At 43.2% G+C, this 21,218-nt stretch overlaps 1 protein-coding gene across 1 annotated transcript in view; it reads left to right on the forward strand.

Annotated features, from left to right (window-relative positions):
• Positions 1–17,221, forward strand: part of LOC139019465 (semaphorin-4F-like) — a 38,294-nt gene extending 21,073 nt beyond the window's left edge. Inside the window, 10 exon segments of the mRNA XM_070428483.1 lie at positions 25–176; positions 784–962; positions 1,173–1,320; positions 1,448–1,670; positions 1,810–1,919; positions 2,027–2,191; positions 16,131–16,188; positions 16,451–16,705; positions 16,793–16,988; positions 16,990–17,221. Of these exon segments, the coding sequence (XP_070284584.1) occupies positions 25–176; positions 784–962; positions 1,173–1,320; positions 1,448–1,670; positions 1,810–1,919; positions 2,027–2,191; positions 16,131–16,188; positions 16,451–16,705; positions 16,793–16,988; positions 16,990–17,146 (1,643 nt within the window). The 3' untranslated portion in view covers positions 17,147–17,221.
• Positions 17,222–21,218: the final 3,997 nt, after the last annotated feature.

Below are 21,218 nucleotides of genomic sequence, written 5' to 3' on the forward strand. Positions count from 1 at the left end.
ATCTGAGGCCACAGGTCTCCCCAGCTCCAGCCTTTGTCGCAGCCATGGACTTGAGGCCAGCTGAGTGGGGAGATAAAGATGGAGACAAGGAAATCTACTTCTTCTTTATGGAGACTTCTCAAGCCTTTGACTCAGACGAGCACCTTAAAGTTCCTCGGGTGGCCCGTGTGTGTGCGGTGAGACTCCGATCCCAGCTGTCTGTCTGTTGTCTCCTGCTCTGCCTGGTATCTGTCTTTTCTTCTCTGGGTCTTGGTCTTTACATTTCTCCTCTGTCTCCATTTTCCCTGTCTTGACTTATTTTCTGGGAGCTTGAAGAGTATCGGGAAAGGGCTCTAGCCCCTTTAACTCCATAACTACCCTTTTGACACAGTGTCCCTAGGAGGTGTAGAGGTGAAAGGTGGGTATTGTTGACAGATCTGGGCTCCAAACCCTGCTCCACCACTTCCTGCCTCTGTGACTTGGGGCAGGTTCTTTAGCATCCTTATAGATGAGGATATTGAAAATGCCTAGTTATAAGGGTTGTTTTGAGGCCTACCTAAGATAAGGTATGTAAAGCACATAGTATAGTACTTCGTAAGGGCAACAATGAACTTAGTCCCTGTCATTGTGACCCTGTCTACCCCTGTATCATTCCCAACTGCTAACTGTCTGTATCTCTACATTGCATTTTTATGCGTCTGTCTCTCCATCTGTCCTTGTCTGGGGGAAACTCGCATTGGTCTCTACATTCTCCCTACAATGTTTGTCTTCTAAAGAGAAACGCACATGCTCTTTTCACCCCAGGGGGACCTTGGGGGACGGAGGACACTCCAGAAGAGGTGGACGACCTTCCTGAAGGCTGACCTGCGGTGTCCAGGGCCTGAAGGTGGCCGGACCTCTAGTGTCCTGCAGGACATGTCTATTCTTCGACCTGAGACTGGAGTGGGGGCCTCCATCTTTTATGGCATCTTTTCCTCCCAGTGGTGAGGGGGTCCTGGTGTGGAGGAGAATGACAGGGTGGGACATACGTGGGGCTGGCACCTTTCAGTGCTGTCTCTTCCAGAGGGGGTGGCTTCTCCCAGGAGCCGGCTGCATGGCTCCTATGCATTTCTTATGGGTCATCTCATTTGACAGGGGGTGAGTTGTTCCCTAGTGTTCTTCAGATATCTGGCTCCAACCTGTGTCTCTTCTAGGGAGGGGACTGCCATCTCGGCTGTCTGTGCCTTCCGACCACAAGACATTCGGACAGTGCTGAATGGTCCCTTCAGAGAGCTCAAAAATGACTGCAAAAGGGGACAGCCTGTCATGGACAGTGATGTACCCCAGCCCAGACCTGGAGAGGTAAGGGGTCTGGGGCAGCTCTTCACCCCAAGCCAGAATCATCTCATTAGAGCAAGAGCCCAAGTAAGCATCGTGGATACTTCCGGGCCCCTGGGAAACGTTGTCACCTATCCTGTGTTTTCCCTAGTGCATCGCTAATAACCCGAAATTCCAGCAGTTTAATTCATCACTCTCCCTGCCTGACCGTGTGCTCACCTTCATCCGGGATCACCCCCTCATGTATAGGCCAGTGCTTCCAGCTGATGGCCACTCCCTGCTGGTCACTACAGATACAGTCTATCTCAGAGTTGTGGGCCACAGGGTGGCCAGCCTGTCAGGGAAAGAGTATGATGTGCTCTACCTGGGAACAGGTATGTTTACTAGCCAAGTACATTGCCCATCCCGTTCACATATGTTCTTTTCAAAGAGAGGGTTGTATACTTACAAGTATGAGAGTCCCAGGCACAGGTACAGTGTGTCATTATGTTGTGTCTTCTGCCTGCTTCCTAGAGGATGGACACCTCCACAGAGCTGTGCGGATTGGAGCCAAGCTCAGCGTCCTTGAGGATCTGGCCTTATTCCCAGAGCCACAGCCAGTTGAGAATATGAAATTGTGTCAAGTGAGTCATAGATTTCGGGGAGTCTGGTGGGGAGACATTTGAGCTAGCTTGTGACCACGAAGTCTGAGATATGCAGCATTGTCCTCTTTTTTACTCACTTCCTCTAGAGCTGGCTCCTGGTTGGCTCCCGTACTGAGGTAACACAGGTGAACACAACCAACTGTGGACGTCTCCAGAGCTGTTCAGAGTGCATCCTGGCCCAAGACCCTGTCTGTGCTTGGAGTTCCCAGCTAGATGCGTGTGTAGCCCATGCTGGCAAGCATGCAGGGTGAGTGTGGCTGCCCTGGCCTCTTGCCTGTTGTCACAGAGCTCTGACCTCTCCATATATCTGCCTATTTCTGATCTGTTCATGCTGTCATGTGTGTTTCTTTTAGTGTCACTGTGTTTGTCAGTCCCTATTAATTCATCTGTTTGTCTATCATGCGGCCTTATGCATGTTCCTGCCACTTTGCTGGACCTGCCTCAGACCATGTGACTGACTTTCATGTTGCCATACACTGCTCAGTTTCCATGTTATCAGAGCTCCTAGAAGTGTTTCCACAACTACCCACTCCCTCCTTCCTGCCTTGAAATACTTTTTCCTGCTGCCTTGTAACACTCTGCATTCTCCCAGTTTTCCTCCCTGTCTCACCAGCCATCTCCCTTTACTCATTCCTTTCCATCCATTATCTGAATTTTGATATTTCTCACATTCAGTCCTTCTTTTTACATGTCTACACGCTCCCTAGGTGATATTATTCTCATTATTTTCAACACCAACTGAGTGTTGTTGACAACTACAGGTGTATCTGTAGTTGAGCTACACAATTCCTTATCCAACTGCCTACTTGGATGCTTTATAAACTGCTCAAATTTAGCAGGTCTTAGCACGCACTGTTGTTTTCTCGTTCTTTCACATGGTTCTCTGAAGGGACCTCTGTGAATCCAGTTGCTCACGCTGGAAATTGCCCACACTATATTGCAGTTGGTACTGCCTCTAGCTCCATCTGTTATATCCTCAGTCCACAGCAACTTCTCTTTTTCTGTACTGCTATCCCTCTTGTCTTAGGCATCATCATTTCTTAATTAGATTACTCCAATAACCTCCAAATTGGTTTGGTTTTGTCCATTTGGGGATCCCATCATGCATTTTCCACTCAGCAGTTAACTTAAAATCATGTGACATATTGAAGCATATCCCTGACATTATATTCATCTACAGTATTTCATTATATATCTGTATCAGATAATAACTCTCTTAAAAACATTTTATTATAGGACATTTCAAACATTAAAAAATTAGATAATATAATGAATTTCCATGTATCTATCACCGGTCTTACTTGATCACTATCTTCACTCACTCCCAATTATTTTAAAGCAAATCTTAGACATCATATCACTTCACACTTAAATCTTTCTGTGTATATCTCTAACACAAAAAGGCTTTAAAAAATGTAACCATATTATCAATATCATACTGCAAACTCACTTTCTTAATGTCATCAACTATCTAATCAATGTCTGATTTTCCCAATTGCATATACTTAAAGATAGTTTGCTTAAGTCAAGATCAAAATAATGTCCATCAGTTGTAATTGGTTGATATGTTTCTTATTTATTTATTTTTAAAAATAATTTTTAGTTCTTAAAGTATTACAAAGAGTATTACATGTCTCCTCCCCCCCTCCTTGACTTTCCCCCTGCCTCCCCTACCCCCCAGTGTTTTGTGTCCATTGGTTATTCTTATATGCATGAATATAAGTCCTACGGTTGATCTCTTAAACCCCCCCCTAACCCGCCCCAGGCTTCCCATTATAGTTTGAGTCTTTTCAATGCTGCTCTGCCTCTGCATCTATTTTTGTTCATCAGTTTATATTGGTCTTTATTATCCGTTTCAACCTTACCGGGGCCGTCCCCACCTCACTGGGGCTGTCCCGACCTCACCGGGTCGTTTCGGCCTGACTGGGGCCGTTTCAACCTCATCGGGGCTGTCCAGATCTCACCAGTGCTGTCTTGACCTCACCGGGCTGTCTTGACCTCACCAGTGCTGTCTTGACCTCACCGGGCTGTTTTGGCCTCACTTGGGCCGTCCCAACCTCACCGGGGCCATCCCGACCTCACTGGGGCTGTTGCAGCCTCACCGGGGCTCTCCTGACCTCACTGGGGCCATCCGACCTCACCGGGGCCGTTTCAACCTCACCTGGGCTGTCCTGACCTCACTGGGGCTGTCCCGACCTCACTCGGGCCGTTTTGGCCTCACTGGGGCCGTCTGGACCTCACTGGCACCACCCAGACCTCACCGGGGCAGTGTCGACCTCACCTGGGCCGTCTTGACCTCTCCGGCGGCATCCCAACCTCACCGGGCTATCCCGATCTCGCTGAGGCCATCCTGACAGTTGATATGTTTCTTAAGTCTTTTAATCTTTAATTGAGATTCTTTTCAAATGAGTAATTTTTAATTGATTGCTTAGAAGGTATTTTTTCAGATTGACTTCATGACTTTCTATTTTGTTTTTATTTATTTATTTATTTATTTTAAAAAATATATTTTATTGATTTTTCAAAGAGAGGAAGGGAGAGAGATAGAGAGTCAGAAACATCGATGAGAGAGAAACATCGATCAGCTGCCTCCTGCACATCTCCCACTGGGGATGTGCCCACAACCAAGGTACATGCCCTTGACCGGAATCGAACTCGGGACCTTTCAGTCCGCAGGCAGACGCTCTATCCACTGAGCCAAACCGGTTTCAGCCATGACTTTCTATTTTGAAACCTAGTTAATTTACTGTATATTTGTGCATATTACTAAGTCCCAATCTTACAAATATTTTATTTTATTTTTAATTTTGTTTTATTGCTTAAAGTATTACAAAGAATATTACATATGTCTCTCCCTACCCCTTGATATTTCCCCAGCATCCCCTACCCCCCAGTGTCTTATGTCCAGTGGTTATGCTGATATGTATGCATACAAGTCCTTCAGTTGATCTCTTATCCCCCCTCCTGTTCCCCAACCCTCCCCAGCCTTCCCGCTATAGTTTGACAGTCTGCCCGATGCTGCTCTGCCTCTGTATCTATTTTTGTTCATCAGTTTATAATGGTCTTTATTATCCATAAATGAGTGAGATCATGTGGTATTTTTCCTTCATTGACTGGCTTATTTCACTTAGCATAATGCTCTCCAGTTCCATCCATGCTGTTGCAAATGGTAAGAATTCCTTCTTCTTCTTCTTTTTTATAGCAGCATAGTATTCCATCGTGTAGATGTACCACAGTTTTCTAATCCATTCATCTGCTGATGGGCACTTAGGCTGTTTCCAGATCTTTGCTATGGTAAATTGTGCCACTATGAACATAGAGATGCATATATCCTTTCTGATTGGTGTTTCTGGTTTCTTGGGATATATTCCTAGAAGTGGGATCACAGGGTCAAAGGGGAGTTCCATTTTTAGTTTTTTGAGGAAATTCCATACTGTCTTCCATAGTGGCTGCACCAGTCTGCATTCCCACCAGCAGTGCAGGAGTGTTCCCTTTTCTCCACATCCCCTCCAGCACTTGTCGTTTGTTGATTTGTTTATGATAGACATTCTGACAGGTGTGAGATGGTACCTCATTGTTGTTTTGATTTGCATCTCTCAGATGATTAGTGACTTTGAGCATGTTTTCATATGTCTCTTGCCTTTCTGAATGTCCTCTTTTGAAAGGTGTCTATTTAGGTCCTTTGCCCATTTTTTGATTGGATTGTTTATCTTCCTTTTGTTAAGTTGTATGAATTCCATATAAATGTTGGAGATTAAACATTTATCGGTGATAACATTGGCGAATATGTTCTCCCATGCAGTGGGCTTTCTTGTTGTTTTGTTGATGGTTTCTTTTGCTGTGCAGAAGCTTTTTATTTTGATGTAGTCCCATTTGTTAATTTTCTCTTTAGTTTCCAATGCCCTAGGAGCTGTATCAGTGAAGAAATTGCTTTGGCATATGTCTGAGATTTTGTTGCCTTTGGATTCTTCTAGTATTTTTATGGTTTCCCGTCGTACATTTAAGTCCTTTATCCATTTTGAGTTTATTTTTGTGTATGGTGTAAGTTGGTGGTCTAGTTTCATTTTTTTGCATGTATCGGTCCAATTTTCTCAATGCCATTTATTGAAGAGACTGTCTTGACTCCATTGTATGTTCTTGCCTCCTTTGTCAAATATTAATTGAGCATATTGGTTTGGGTTTATTTCTAGGCTCTCTATTCTATTCCATTGATCTATATGTCTGTTTTTGTGCCAGTACCAGGCAGTTTTGAGAACCGTGGCTTTGTAATACAGCTTGATATCAGGTATTGAGATCCTGACTATTTTGTTCCTCTTTCTCCGGATCGGTGCAGCTATTCGGGGTCTTTTTTTATTCCAGGTGAATTTTTGGAGAGTTCGTTCTAGGTCTGTGAAATATGCTGTTGGTATTTTAATGGGAAGTGCGTTAAATTTATAGATTTCTTTGTGTAGTATGGACATTTATTTTATTTTATTTTAATTTTAATTTTTGCTAAAAGTATTACAAAGGGTATTACATATGTGTCCTTCCCCCCTCCCCCACCGCCCTTGACAATCCCCTGCCCTCCCTTACCCCCCAGTGTCTTATGTCCATTAGTTATGCTTATATGCATGCATACAAGTCCTTCGGTTGATCTCTTACTCCCCTCCCTCCTGCCCCCCAACCCTCTCTGACCTTCCCACTGCAGTTTGACAATCAGTTTGAGGCAGCTCTGCCTCTGTATCTATTATTGTTCAAAAGTTTGTAATGGTCTTTATTATCCATGAATGAGTGAGATCATGTGGTATTTTTCCTTCATTGACTGGCTTATTTCACTTAGCATAATGCTCTCCAGTTCCATCCATGCTTTTGCAAATGGTAAGAGTTCCTTCTCTTTTACAGCAGCATAGTATTCTATTGTGTAGATGTACCACAGTTTTCTAATCCATTCATCTACTGATGGACACTTAGGCTGTTTCCAGATCTTAGCTATGGTGAATTGTGCTGCTATGAACATATGGGTGCACATATCCTTTCTCATTGGTGTTTCTGGTTTCTTGGGATATATTCCTAGAAGTGGGATCACAGGGTCAAATGGGAGTTCCATTTTTAGATTTTTGAGGAAACTCCATACTGTCTTCCATAGTGGCTGCACCAGTCTGCATTCCCACCATCAGTGCACAAGTGTTCCTTTCTCCACATCCTCTCCAGCACTTGTCATTTGTTGATTTGTTGATGATAGCCAGTCTGACAGGTGTGAGATGATACCTCATTGTTGTGTTGATTTGCATCTCTCAGATGATTAGTGACTTTGAGCATGTTTTCATATGTCTCTTGCCTTTCTGAATGTCCTCTTTTGAAAGGTGTCTATTTAGATCCTTTGCCCATTTTTTGATTGGATTGTTTATCTTCTTTTTGTTAAGTTGTATGAGTTCCCTATAAATTTTGGAGATTAGGCCCTTATCAGATATGACATTGGCAAATATGTTTTCCCATGCAGTGGGTTTCCTTGTTGTTTTGTTGATGGTTTCTTTTGCTGTGCAGAAGCTTTTTATTTTGATGTATTCCCATTTGTTCTATTTCTCTTTAGTTTCAACTGCCCTAGGAGCTGTATCAGTGAAGAAATTGCTTTGGCATATGTCTGAGATTTTGTTGCCTTTGGATTCTTGTAGAATTTTTATGGTTTCCCGTCGTACATTTAAGTCCTTTATCCATTTTGAGTTTATTCTTGTGTATGGTGTAAGTTGGTGGTCTAGTTTCATTTTCTTGCATGTATCTGTCCAATTTTCCCAACACCATTTATTGAAGAGACTGCCTTGGCTCCATTGTATGTTCTTGCCTCCTTTGTCAAATATTAATTGACCATATTGGTTTGGGCTAATTTCTGGACTCTCTATTCTATTCCACTGATCTATATGTCTGTTCTTGTGCCAGTAGCAGGCAGTTTTGAGAACAGTGGCTTTGTAATACAGCTTGATATCTGGCATTGAGATCCCACCTACTTTGTTCTTTCTCAGGATCGCTGTAGCTATTCGGGGTCTTTTTTTATCCCAGATGAATTTTTGGAGATTTCGTTCTAGATCTTTGAAGTAGGCCATTGGTATTTTAATGGGAAGTGCGTTGAATTTATAGATTGCTTTGGGTAGTATGGACATTTTAATGATGTTGATTCTACCAATCCAAGAACATGGTATGTTCTTCCATTTCTTTATGTCTTCCTCTATCTCTTTTTTCAACGTCCTGTAGTTTTCTGAGTAGAGGTCTTTTACCTCTTTAGTTAAGTTTATTCCTAGGTATCTTAATTTTTTTGGTGCGATGGTAAATGGGATTGTTTTTATAATCTCTCTTTCTGAAAGTTCACTATTCTTGTATAGAAATGCCTCAGATTTCTTGGGGTTAATTTTGTATCCTGCTACATTGCTGAATTCATCTATTAAGTCTAATATTTTTTTGATGGAGTCTTTAGTGTTTTCTATGAACAATATTATGTCATCTGCGAATGAGGACAGTTTTACTTCTTCTTTTCCAATTTGGATGCCTTTTATTTCTTCTTCTTTTCTAATCGCAATGGCTAATACTTCCAGTACTATGTCGAACAGGAGTGGTGAGAGTGGGCATCCCTGTCTTATTCCTGTTCTTAAGGGAAATGGTTTTAGTTTTTGCCCATTGAGTATGATGTTGGCTGTGGGTTTGTCATATCTGGCTTTTATTAGGTTGAGGTATGATCCTTCTATTCCCACCTTGCTGAGCTTTTTTAACAAAAATGGGTAGCCAAAACCGGTTTGGCTCAGTGGATAGAGCGTCGGCCTGTGGACTGAAAGGTCCCAGGTTCGATTCCGGTCAAGGGCATGTACCTTGGTTGTGGGCACATCCCCAGTGGGAGATGTGCAGGAGGCAGCTGATCGATGTCTCTCTCTCATCGATGTTTCTAACTCTCTATCTCTCTCCCTTCCTCTCTGTAAAAAATAAATAAATATATTAAAAAAAAGAAAAAAAAATGGGTGTTGGATTTTTTCAAATGCTTTTTCTGCATCAATTGATATGACTATGTGGTTTTTATCTCTCCATTTGTTTATGTGATGTATCACGTTTATTGATTTGTGGATATTGTACTATCCTTGCATCCCTGGGATAAATCCTACTTGGTCATGGTGTATGATCTTTTTGATGTACTGCTGGATCCGATTTGCTAAGATTTTGTTGAGGATTTTGGCATCTATGTTCATGAGGGATATTGGCCTGTAATTCTCTTTCATTGTGTTGTCTTTATCTGGTTTTGGTATGAGGGTGATGCTGGCTTCATAGAATGAGCTTGGAAGTGTTCTTTCCTCATGAATTTTTTGGAATAATCTGAGGAGGATAGGTTTTAGTTCTTCCTTGAATGTTTGGTAAAACTCCCCTGTGAAGCCGTCTGGCCCTGGGCTTTTGTTTGCTGGAAGCTTTTTGATGACTGCTTCAATTTCTTCCATAGTTATTGGCCTATTAAGATTTTTAGATTCTTCCTGATTGAGTTTGGAAGGTTGCATTTTTCTAGGAATATGACCATTTCCTCCAGATTGTCTAGTTGGTTGGAGTAGAGTTGCTCATAGTATTTTTTAAACTATCATTTGTATTTCTGTGGGGTCTGTTGTTATTTCACCTCTATCATTTCTGATTTGGTTTATTTGGGTCTTTTCTCTTTGCTTCTTGGTGAGCCTGGCTAGAGGTTCATCAATCTTGTTTATCCTTTCAAAGATCCAGCTCTTGGTTTCATTGATTTTATGTATTGTGTTTTTTTTGGTTTCTATGTCATTTATTTCTGCTCTGATCTTTATTATCTCCTTCCTTCTGCTCACTCTGGGCTTTTCTTTTTGTTCTCTTTCTAATTCTTTGAGTTGTAGATAGATGGTTTACTACCATTTTTTCTTGCTTTTTGAGGTAGGCCTGTAGAGCTATAAACTCCCCTCTCAGGACTGCTTTCATTGTGTCCCATAGGTTTTGGATTGTTGTGTTTCATTGTCATTAGTTTCCAGGATGTTTTTAATTTCTTCTTTGATTTCATTAGTAACCCAATCAATATTTAATAACATGTTATTCAGCTTCCAAGTGTTTGAGTATTTTGGGTTGTTTTTATTGTAGTTTATTTCTAATATTATGCCCCTGTGGTCTGAGAAGATGCTTGGTATGATTTCAATCTTGTTGAATTTGGGGAGACTTTGTTTGTGACCCAATATGTGTTCTCTCTTTGAAAATGTCTCATGAGCACTTGAGAAGAACATATATTCCTTGACTTCCGGATGAAATCTTCTGAAGATGTCAATTAAGTCCATCTGATCTAGTGAGTCCTTTAGGATTGCTGTTTCTTTGCTGATTTTTTGTCTAGAGGATTTATCCAGCGATGTCAGTGGTGTATTAACGTCCCCTACTATGATTGTATTGTTGTCAATCTCTCCCTTGCTATCTTCCAGGAGATTTTTTTTATATATATATATTTGGATGCTCCTACATTGGATGCATATATGTTTATCAGGGTGATATCCTCTTGTTGTATCGATCCCGTTAGTGATATGAAGTGGCCTTCCTTATCTCTTGTTATGGCCTTCACTTTGAGGTCTATTTTGTCCAGTGTAAGTATTGCTACCCCAGCTTTCTTTTCATTTCCATTTGCCTGAAAGATATTTTTTCATCCCTTCACTTTCAGCCTGTGTGAGTCCCTTCTTCTGAGGTGGGTCTCTTGTAGACAGCAAATGTCTGGGTCATGTTTGTTTGTTTTTTTAAAAATATATTTCATTGATTTTTCACAGAGAGGAAGGGAGAGGGACAGAGAGCCAGAAACATTGATGAGAGAGAAACATCAATCAGCCGCCTCCCGCACACTGCCCACTGGCAATGTGCCCGCAAACAAGGCACATGCCCCTTACTGGAATCGAACCCAGGACCCTTCAGTAAGCAGGCGACGCTCCATCCACTGAACCAAACTGGTCAGGCTAGATCATGTTTTTTTATCCATTCAGGCACTCAATGTCTTTTGATAGGAGCATTTAGTCCATTTATGTTTAAAGTTATTATTGAAAAGTACTTGCTTGTAGCCATTTTTATTTTTTGTGCCTGTGTTCTTTCTTACCTTTTTATTTCTTCTTTTTACACCATTCTCTTTAGCATTTCTTGCATTGCTAGTTTGGTAGTGATAAACTCCCTTAGCCTTTTTTTTGGTCTGTGATGTTCCTTATTTCACCTTCAATTTTGAATGATAGCCTTGCTGGATAGAGTATTTTTGGATTCAGTCCCTTGCTTTGCATCACTTTGTAAATTTCCTTCCATTCTTTTCTGGCCTGATGTGTTTCTGTTGAGAAATCATTTGATAATGTAATGGGAGATCCCTTGTATGTAACTTTCTGTCTCTCTCTTTCAGTCTTTAAGATTCTCTCTTTGTCCTGAACATTTGCCATCGTAATTATGATGTGTCTTGGTGTGGGTCTTTTCGGGTTCTTCTTGTTTGGGACTCTCTGTGCTTGTGTGACTTTTTTCTTCCCCATATCAGGGAAGTTTTCGGACAATATTTATTTGGATAGGTTTTCTATGCCTTGTTTCTCTTCCTATTATTCTGGCACTCCTATTATTCGTATGTTGCTTCGTTTCATGTTGTCCCATAGCTCCCTTAGACTCTCCTCCTGTCTTTTAACTTTTTTCTCCAATTGCAGTTTAGTTCGGGTGTGTTTTGCTTCCTTGTCTTCTAATTCGCTAATTCGGTCCTCCGCCTCTCCAAGTCTACTTTTGAAACTTTCCATGGTGTTTTTTATTGCAGCTATATCACTCTTCACTTCTTGATTGTTGCATAAGTTGATTTTTTCCTCCATCCAGTTTATGCACTTTAGGACCCTTATTCTGAATTCTTTTTCTGACATATTGCATGCCTCTGTTTTACTTAGCCAATTTTCTGGCGATTTATCCTTTTCTTTCCTTAGGTTTTTTTCTTTGTCTACCCATTTTTTTATCTACCCATTTTTTTAAAAGCTATTATTTTATTATTATTTCCCATTTTTAAATCTCTCAGAGGATAGGAAATTGTCTGCAAGTCTCCCTGGTCCAGTTAGCCATCTTTCCTTCAGTCTCACTTAACCCTTATGCTGTAATCTAGGACACACACACACACAACACAGGGGCACACACAGAGGTCAGTAGAGCTCCCTCGGAAACAGAATAAAGTTTAATTCTTCTGCGGCGGGGGTCCTGGCTCCAGTGGGGAGGAGGACTTTGTTTTGGACTTTATTCATGTGGGGATTTACTTGAGGAAAGAGGAAGGAATAGGGAAAGTCTGGTCCTTTTCTATATATATAGAAAACACCATAGAACCAATAGATAAACCAAACAAATACAAACACCAAACACCCAGTAAAGGGTGGGGGCTGAATTTGTAGAGGCTGAGCTGATATACCAGAAATAAGGTTAAGAATTGGATAAATATGGGCCCGAACCAATATGCTCAATTAATATTTGATAAAGGAGGCAAGAACATACAATGGAGTCAAGACAGTCTCTTTAATAAATGGTGTTGGGAAAATTGGACAGATACATGCAAGAAAATGAAACTAGACCACCAACTTACACCATACACAAAAATAAACTCAAAATGGATAAAGGACTTAAATATAAGATGGGAAACCATAAAAATATTAGAAGAATCCAAAGGCAACAAAATCTCAGACATATGCCAAAGCAATTTCTTCACTGATACAGCTCCTAGGGCATTGGAAACTAAAGAGAAAATTAACAAATGGGAATACATCAAAATAAAAAGCTTTTGCACAGCAAAAGAAACCATCAACAAAACAAGAAAGCCCACTGCATGGGAGAACATATTTGCCAATGTTATCACTGACAAGGGTTTAATCTCCACATTTATATGGAACTCATACAACTTAACAAAAGGAAGATAAACAATCCAATCAAAAAATGGGCAAAGGACCTAAATAGACACTTTTCAAAAGAGGACATTCAGAAAGGCAAGAGACATATGAAAACATGCTCAAAGTCACTAATCATCTGAGAGATGCAAATCAAAACAACAATGAGGTACCATCTCACACCTGTCAGAATGTCTATCATAAACAAATCAACAAATGACAAGTGCTGGGGAGGATGTGGAGAAAAAGGTACATTTGTGCACTGATGGTGGGAATGCAGACTGGTGCAGCCACTATGGAAGACAGTATGGAGTTTCCTCAAAAATCTAAAAATGGAACTCCCATTTGACCCTGTGATCCCACTTCTAGGAATATATCCCAAGAAACCAGAAACACCAATCAGAAAGGATATATGCACCCATATGTTCATAGCAGCACAATTCACCATAGCTAAGATCTGGAAACAGCCTAAGTGTCCATCAGTAGATGAATGGATTAGAAAACTGTGGTACATCTACATGATGGAATACTATGCTGCTGTAAAAAGAAGGAATTCTTACCATTTGCAACAGCATGGATGGAACTGGAGAGCATTATGCTAAGTGAAATAAGCCAGTCAATGAAGGAAAAATACCACATGATCTCACTCATTCATGGATAATAAAGACCATTATAAACTGATGAACAATAATAGATACAGAGGCAGAGCTGCCTCAAACAGACTGTCAAACTGTAGCAGGAAGGCTGGGGAGGGTTTGGGGGCAGGAGGAAGGGGGGTAAGAGATCAACCGAAGGACTTGTATGCATGCATATAAGCATAACCAATGGACATAAGACACTGGGGGGTAGGGGAGGACAGGGGATTGTCAAGGTCGGGGAAAAAAAGGAGACATATGTAATACTCTTTGCAATATGTTAAGCAATAAAACAATAAAAAAAAAGAATTGGATAAATATGGGGAGGACCTCAATTCAGTATAGAGGAAGTAGAAAAGGGATGAGTGGATACAAAGAGAAAGAAGGGGAACAAAATAATATATTTACAAAGAAATTGATTTAAAAATGATATAAAAATAGAAAACAAGTAAAAATAAAATAAAATTGAATGATGAAAATATAATGTGAAAAGAATTAGAAAATAAAGCAACAAACAAATAAAGGCAAACAAAGAAAAAAGAGCTAAAAAAATTATAGTAAAAAAATAAAAATGAGAAATTAAAATGTCATTCCTTTGGCTGGCTTAAGATCCCAGTTTTCTGGAATGTTTATGATTTTTTTGTTTGTTTTTTGTTGTTGCTGTGACTGAATGCCTCTCTATGGGCCAGACCCTGTTAACTCCCAGGGACCAATCAGATTTTTTAATCCTTCATCCCATTTAGGGTGGAATCTGGTTGTGGCTGTATTCCTTGCCTGGGGCCTGGAGGGAGGGGTTATAGCTTCAGGAGAAAATGGCTGCCCAGGTCCTGGGTCAGGCGTGACTCAGCACTCAACTTGCTGCCACCTCTCCTGAACCCCCTTCTCTCCCAGCCTCTCCCCAGATTCCACTCGTCCGCACCTTCTTCTCCTCAACACGGGTGAGTGTCTGTATCTGAAATGTCCTAGGAACAGGGTTCAGTGAAAGCAAACAAACAAACGCCGGCCTCAGAAACGGGGGAAGACTGAGTCTCAGTGAGCTCCTCTCTTACCGGCACTGCGTGGTCTGGTCAGGGCTTCAGGCTGTCCCCTTTGGGTCCAGTCCTCTGTAATTATGGAACCCAGATCTCAAATCCCCCGGCACCAACAGTCCTGTGGATTTCCTTTCCTCCGTCAGAGGCTGTGCCTGTCCCAAGGGACGTGGCTGGTTGCCGCCGCACGGTTTCCCTCCGACCCTCTGGGCTCAGCGATCTGGCAAACTTTTCTGCCCAGATCCCTGGTTTTTACCTTTCCAGGGGAACTCTCCCCTTCCCGGCTGCAAACTGTCTCACCAGCTGAGTCTCCTTTGCCAATTCGGGATAGATGTTATTTGTTTCAGCTGCTCATTCCATTTGCTCCGGGACAAGCCTTGGGATGCCTCTGCCTATTCCACCGCCATCTTGTTTCTTTACAAATATTTTAGAAGTAAAACTACTTGTTTTTGGGAATTAATTTTGGTTAAGAACTTTGATCTGGTATTTTAGTTTCTCTTGGGAGAAATTTGACACATCTCACATGAAAACAAGTGCTTTATTCTTTCCTTTATTGATTTAATATTCATTAAAATAAGAATTTAATTGGTGTTGGATACCCTGTATACTTGAGCCTCAGGGTCTCCTCCACATATATATGTATGTGTGTGTAGGATGTGGGGTGTCCATACATGCCAGTATACTTCTTAGTAATGTGAGAAATGACCAAGCTGGTACTTCTGTGCACTCTGCCCTTCATACCTCAATTCATATAAGGGAGAAATCATAGACCATGAAGTTCCTGTGGCTATAGCCACACCTATGGCCTTCCCATGTTCCCCACTGTCAGCTAGACTAAGCAAACTTGGTTTTACCCAGAGACTTTAACATATTCATACTAGTCTCAGAGCTTATTTCAGGGGCTCCAATTCATGTTGAAGGAATTCACACTCAAAGGGAATCTCCTTTTGGTTGAAGCTTTTGTGGGTTCCACCTGGTCTTCACTGACAGCCCACTAGGGGTCTCCCTGGCCTCCCTCCCTCCCTCCCTGTGGTAGTGGTGCCAGGAAGTTCAGAGTGAGCAGCCTGTCTTGCTGTCCTTCTGTCAGACACAGTCCATCGAAATCCTGAAAATACCAAGATTGTATGATTTGAAACAGATCTGTTAGAGGCCAATAGGTACCAAGAGTTGTTGAAGAAAGAGTTCCTATATAGAGATGAGCAGCATTATGAAACAAAATCATCTCACTGACTGACCCTCACAGAATTTTGATTAACTTTTATAGAGAAGTCCTCACTTTCTTTTCACAGAAAAAAGAAAAAAAAATCCCCAGACCACCCTGTAATTTTAATACTTTTTTCAGAGAAATCTTATGGTGTGGAGAGTCAGCTGTATTTCTTGGAAGTTTCCAATGTTTTTTTTTAAAGCACACCACAAAACATCCTTCCAACAGACCTAGTGCAGATTTAATTTTCTATGGTCTGCTAGAACGTATGTAGAATTTGACATGTTAATTGTCATGAGGAGTATTGGGGAAAATTTTAATGATGAGAATGTTGACTGATAATTCCAGGAGTGATTAATGACATGATGGGAGATATAACGAGTGAGTGAATACTCTGTGGTACTGAGGAGTATAGAAGGGAATATGGACACTGGATTTATCAAATATTCTCTTCTTTGTAGGCTGGTCCAAACATAGAGTCAGCGGATGTCTCTTCTTTGTGCCCTAAAGAGCCTGGAGGTCTGTCTGGTTTAGGGAAATGTGGGTGGAGTTGGGTGGAAAGAGGTTAGAAAGTTGTCCATTTTGGACCCACTTTGAAAGTTGGATCCTGGAAGATATGGTAGCCAGTGACCTGGGCCTTACCCTTTTTGGGAATCCCCTTTTAGCTTTGCCCCCATGGTTCCTTCTCAAATCTGATATCCCTCTATGTTTCTCTTCATTAGCCCTCCACCCCCCAGCCTATAGCCTCACTACCTTTTATGCCTTTGCTGTTTCTCTGCAGAACACCCAGTAGTGTTTGAAGTTCTTGTGGCTACAGCTGTGCATGTGGTCTTGCCATGTTCCCCAAGCTCAGCCTGGGCATCCTGTGTGTGGCACCAGCCCAGTGGAGTGACTGCTTTTACCCCCCGGAGGGATGGGCTAGAGGTGGTGGTAACCCCAGGGGCCATGGGTGCTTATGCTTGTGAATGTCAGGAGGGTGGGGCAGCCCGCGTGGTAGCGGCTTATAGCTTGGTATGGGGCAGCCATCAGGTCCCTCCATACCCCTTCCCCACAAACCCTCCCCCGACCTTCCCTACAAGTCCCCCCCCGCCAACCCCCTCAAGCCCTCTCCCGTCCCCCTCCTCAAGCCAGGCTCATGCTGTGGGGGCTGGACTGGCTGGCTTTTTTCTGGGGGTTCTTGCAGCGTCCCTGATTCTTTTCCTGATTGGTCAACGTCAGCAGCTAAGGCGACAGAGGGAACTTCTGGCTAGAGACAAGGTGGGCTTGGACCCGGGGGCGCCGCCATCTGGAACCACAAGCTATAGCCAGGATCCTCCCTCTCTCTCCTGAAGATGAGCAGCTGCCCCTGGCTCTAGGCAAGAGGGGCAGTGGCTTTGGTGGCTTCCCTCCACCTATTCTGCTTGATCCTTGCCCGAGCCCAGCCCGTATTTGGTTAACTGGAGCTCCTCTGGCCACATGTGATGAAACACCCATGTAGGACTGGGCAAGTGACCACTAGTGCATGACTGGCCCCTGGAATGGAGTGACCATTGAGATGTGGGGGTCACTGGGCCTGGAAAACCATCATGGCCTCTGAGTTTTCTTTGGCCTTTGCGTGATCACTTGACTTCAGTGTCAGCCCTCTCTGGCCCTAGATGGGTTCCAGGCCAGGCCTTTGTCTGTTCCTGATTCCTGATTTCCATGAGAGATCACAACTTCTCTCTGCAATCAATCAGGGCTTTTCCCACCCCTCCTCTCTGAACCCCAGTGACCCCTTCAGTTTTGGCCCATTATTTTCGGCCTGTAAATTAAGGGAGGGGCATAGGACATAGCTGTGAGTTTGCCTTCTGGTTGGGCCCTGGCCAGAAGGAGGAGCTATGGAGGTGGTTGGAAGCTAATATGCACTGAGTCCTTGGAGTGGTTTTGCTGATTCTTCTAGTTAGTCTAATTCTCTGTGGAGAGTGCAGGAACACCTTCCACCCCACTTTTCCTTCTTCCATGAAAGAGCATGTGTTTATATGAGTGTTCATAGGACACCTGCCAAATGTGCATGAATGACCCAGCCATTGCTCAGGTATATTCATCTGAGTAAGGAAGGGGAAGGTTGGGGTGGGGAGTTGACTGCAGAACTTTAGACCCTATAGCCAGTGAAGGAATGGCTTTCTAAAAGGAAATAAACAACTGCCCCACTCCACCAATCCCTTGGGTAGCAGGACAGGTGACCTCATATTTCAGTTTGTTTTTGCCTCCTGGATACCACCAAGGCATGCACAGCTGCTCTCTTTCTCTGGCTGGAGTGCAGGCTGGACCCCGTTTCTTTGGCTCCCATTAAAAATAAATTTCACAACATTCTAAACATTAGGGAACAACAAAAGGGGAATAGTCAGGAAATACAAGCAGTGTAAAGATAAGTTTGTATCAGTGACTTTACTCAGGTTGGCACCCTTACCCTAAAGCAGTTAGTTCTCCAGTGGGGGTCCATAGACTCCTTGAAATCATATGAAAAATGTTGTCTGTATATGTGTGTCTGTGTTTTTCTTGGGAGTGGTGGATTTTTATGGCTTTCATCAGATTCTCATGGCCTTAACAAAGTTAAAGGACCATTGCTCCCAAGTCATGACACCGTTGCCCAAGCTAAGATGGTGCCACTCAGCAGCAGCTCTCTGCCTCGGCCCACCAACTCTGTGGCCAACCCCTGGACTTGCAGCTCCTGGATGCCCTCTCATTTCTCCAGACCCTGGAAGCTGAGCTCTGTGCATATTTGAAGACACTATGAACTCTCACTAAACTTAAAGACTTCTTCCTGCTTCACAGCTCTCACTTGCTTTAGGCTTCTCCTGCTCGGTTCTGGTCTTGGCCTGTAAATGTGCCTCATTCATCCCTGGTGGAAGAATCCTCCTCATCCCCTTTGAGCTCCAATGAATAATCCAGCCCTTCCCAGTTGAAGTTTTCAGCTCTACTTTCCTTGGCGGCAGCCTGTGAATTACCCAAAAGAGTTCCCTTGGGTTTGGACTTATCAGTGGCTATGCCCTAATAAGTGTATGATCTTCAGCAAGTAATCTAACCTAGGAACATCGGTTTACTCATCTGTAGAGTGGGGATAACAATACCTACCTCAAGGTTGCTACAAGGGTTAAATGAGAACATGTAAACAATAAAGCACTATGTATACCAGTAGAGGTGGTTGTGTAAAAATTGGACTATTCTGCCATAATCATATAGCTTAACCAAATGGTAACCATGACATATGTATCAGTTTAAGCTCCATTTGGTGGACGGAGCCTCACACAGACGTCATCTCTGGCCAGATCTTAGCAGCCAGTGTATAAGGCCCATGGAGACAGGGCCTGTGGTTTATTGTAATCCTCAGATGTCTGACCTTAGTGCCTTATTAGTCCTTCTCTGTGGGAATGGAGGAAGGTGTGTGTTCTTGGGTTTGTCCTCACTTTACTCTCTCAAGGTTATGCGTTAATTCCATTTGAGGGAGGAAAGGAGATGGGGAGATTTCAAAGGGGCCTGCGTTCTCTGATGAGTGGAGGATTAGAGTTTTCCAAGGGCCGGGGGAGGAGAGGAATTCAAGCATATCAATCTCTTGATGCAGCCTGCAGGCCACGAGTTTGACAGGCTGGATTAGATCATGGTGGATTTCAGCATTTGGTTCTTGAACAGTGGTTCTGGTTTGAGGAAAACGGGATGAGGAATGTAGGAAAAATGAGGAATGATGGGAATAGACATGAAGTGAAGAAAATCACCTCTTAGTTGGAAAGTTCAAGCCCCTAGAGAAATAGTGTGAGTAATTGCATTATCTTTGGGGTATGGGAACGGAAGAGAGCTGAAGGAGGGTGCAGGATTCCTACAGGGACAATTGTGAGTATTCTGGCAGCCAGAGACCTGGCTGGCTTCACATGGTAAAGAAGGTTGAAGACGGGACTTGTGTCTCACTTCCGGGCCTTCGCTCTTAAATACCCCTCTGTTTTTGGCTCTAGTCCAGCCGTGGGCAAACTACGGCCCGAGGGCCGGATCTGGCCTGTTTGAAATGAATAAAACTAAAAAAAAAAAAAAGACTGTACCCTTTTATGTAATGATGTTTACTTTGAATTTATATTAGTTCACACAAACACTCCATCCATGCTTTTGTTCCGACCCTCCGGTCCAGTTTAAGAACCCATTGTGGCCCTCGAGTCAAAAAGTTTGCCCACCCCTGCTCTAGTCCCTGATCCCTAAACTGTTACCCTCAGCTTGTCACTCCTATCATTGCCTGCTGCTACCCATGTCGCCTTACTGAAAATAGAGCCAGAAAGAGATGCTCATTATTGGCTTGTATGAGCCAAGGGAGCTCTAGCACAGAACTGGCCTAACCCAACAGGAGCCCAACTCACATCTTTTCCCTGGAGACCCCCAGTCCCTCCCTTTCCCCAGCAGCCCAAGCTTCACGGGTGGCCTCAGTGATGGCGGGAAATGTCCTTTTGGTATCTGCTGGGTCCTGTCTGTCCTGGCTACTCTGCTTCTGTCAGAGGGGGCAGTCATGGCTGCAGCAAACCATACACAGGTCCTGCCTGTCTCAAGGGTGTAGTGATAAGACTTGCCTTTTTTGTTGTAGCAGAGGCAAAGTTGGAATTTTGAAAGATTGTTTTTACCAACTAGAGGAAAAACTAGCAATGAAAGTAGAAGAAATCTTCCTGCAGTTTTTAAAGTTTCCCTGGTTGGTCCCAGGACAGGCCTCTGTGTGACATGGCAACTTGTTTGACCAGTAGACAACATGTGTGGTTCCAGACAGGTCCATCTCGACTGATGTGAAACACCAGGTCCTGGTTGAGGTGGGAAACGGCAAGCAATAAGGAAGGGTCTTGTTTCCTGAGGATGTTAGATGGGTCCAGGGGTCAGGTTAAGAGGGCTGCTTCGGGCCCTGTGGAGAAACAAGTGCAAGCCAAGATCTCTTCCTCTCTTTTCTTTCCCCTTAGTTCCGAGCCCATAGGACTGGGGTTTAGGGCTACAGATGCATCTTAGGCCTGCCCACTGGTGGGTGTGGTACTCCTCATTTATGACAGTGTTGGCACTCCGAGATTTGGCAGTGCTGGACCACAAGCTAAAGGCTTTCACCACCTGCAGCTGGAACCATGATTGGGGCAGGAAGAGTCAGCAACTGATGCTGGATCCAAAGGCCAACATCTCACCCTCAGGTTCAAGCAAGTCCTTTGAGTTGAGGCTGGCATCAAAGTCCTTCCAGGACTGGGTTTACAGTAGGCACTCTCTGAGGGGTCAGTGTTGAGGAAGCTAGTTAGATCTCTCTGATCAGAGGTTGAGGCAGAGAGGTCCTGGGGAAAGCTCAGGCCTGCATAAGCATAGGTTATATCTGTCAAGTGAGGGGCTCCAATTTACCTCAGATAGAGTTCCTAGAATTCTCCCCTGCAAGCCCAGGAATGCAAAGAGTCAACACACATTTTTAGTATTCTCCTTTCAAGACATGCTTACTCACGTATGATAGGTAAGCTCCTATTCCTTTCTCTATAAGAAGCGAGGGAGCGGAAGTGGCCCTTGCCTGAGGTGAGAGTGGGCATGGCTGTTTTAGT

The sequence above is a fragment of the Myotis yumanensis genome, unplaced genomic scaffold (genome assembly GCF_028538775.1).
Source record: "Myotis yumanensis isolate MYYU_CA2020_CCGP unplaced genomic scaffold, mMyoYum1.0.hap1 SCAF_11, whole genome shotgun sequence".
NCBI classification, from domain to species: Eukaryota; Metazoa; Chordata; class Mammalia; order Chiroptera; family Vespertilionidae; genus Myotis; species Myotis yumanensis.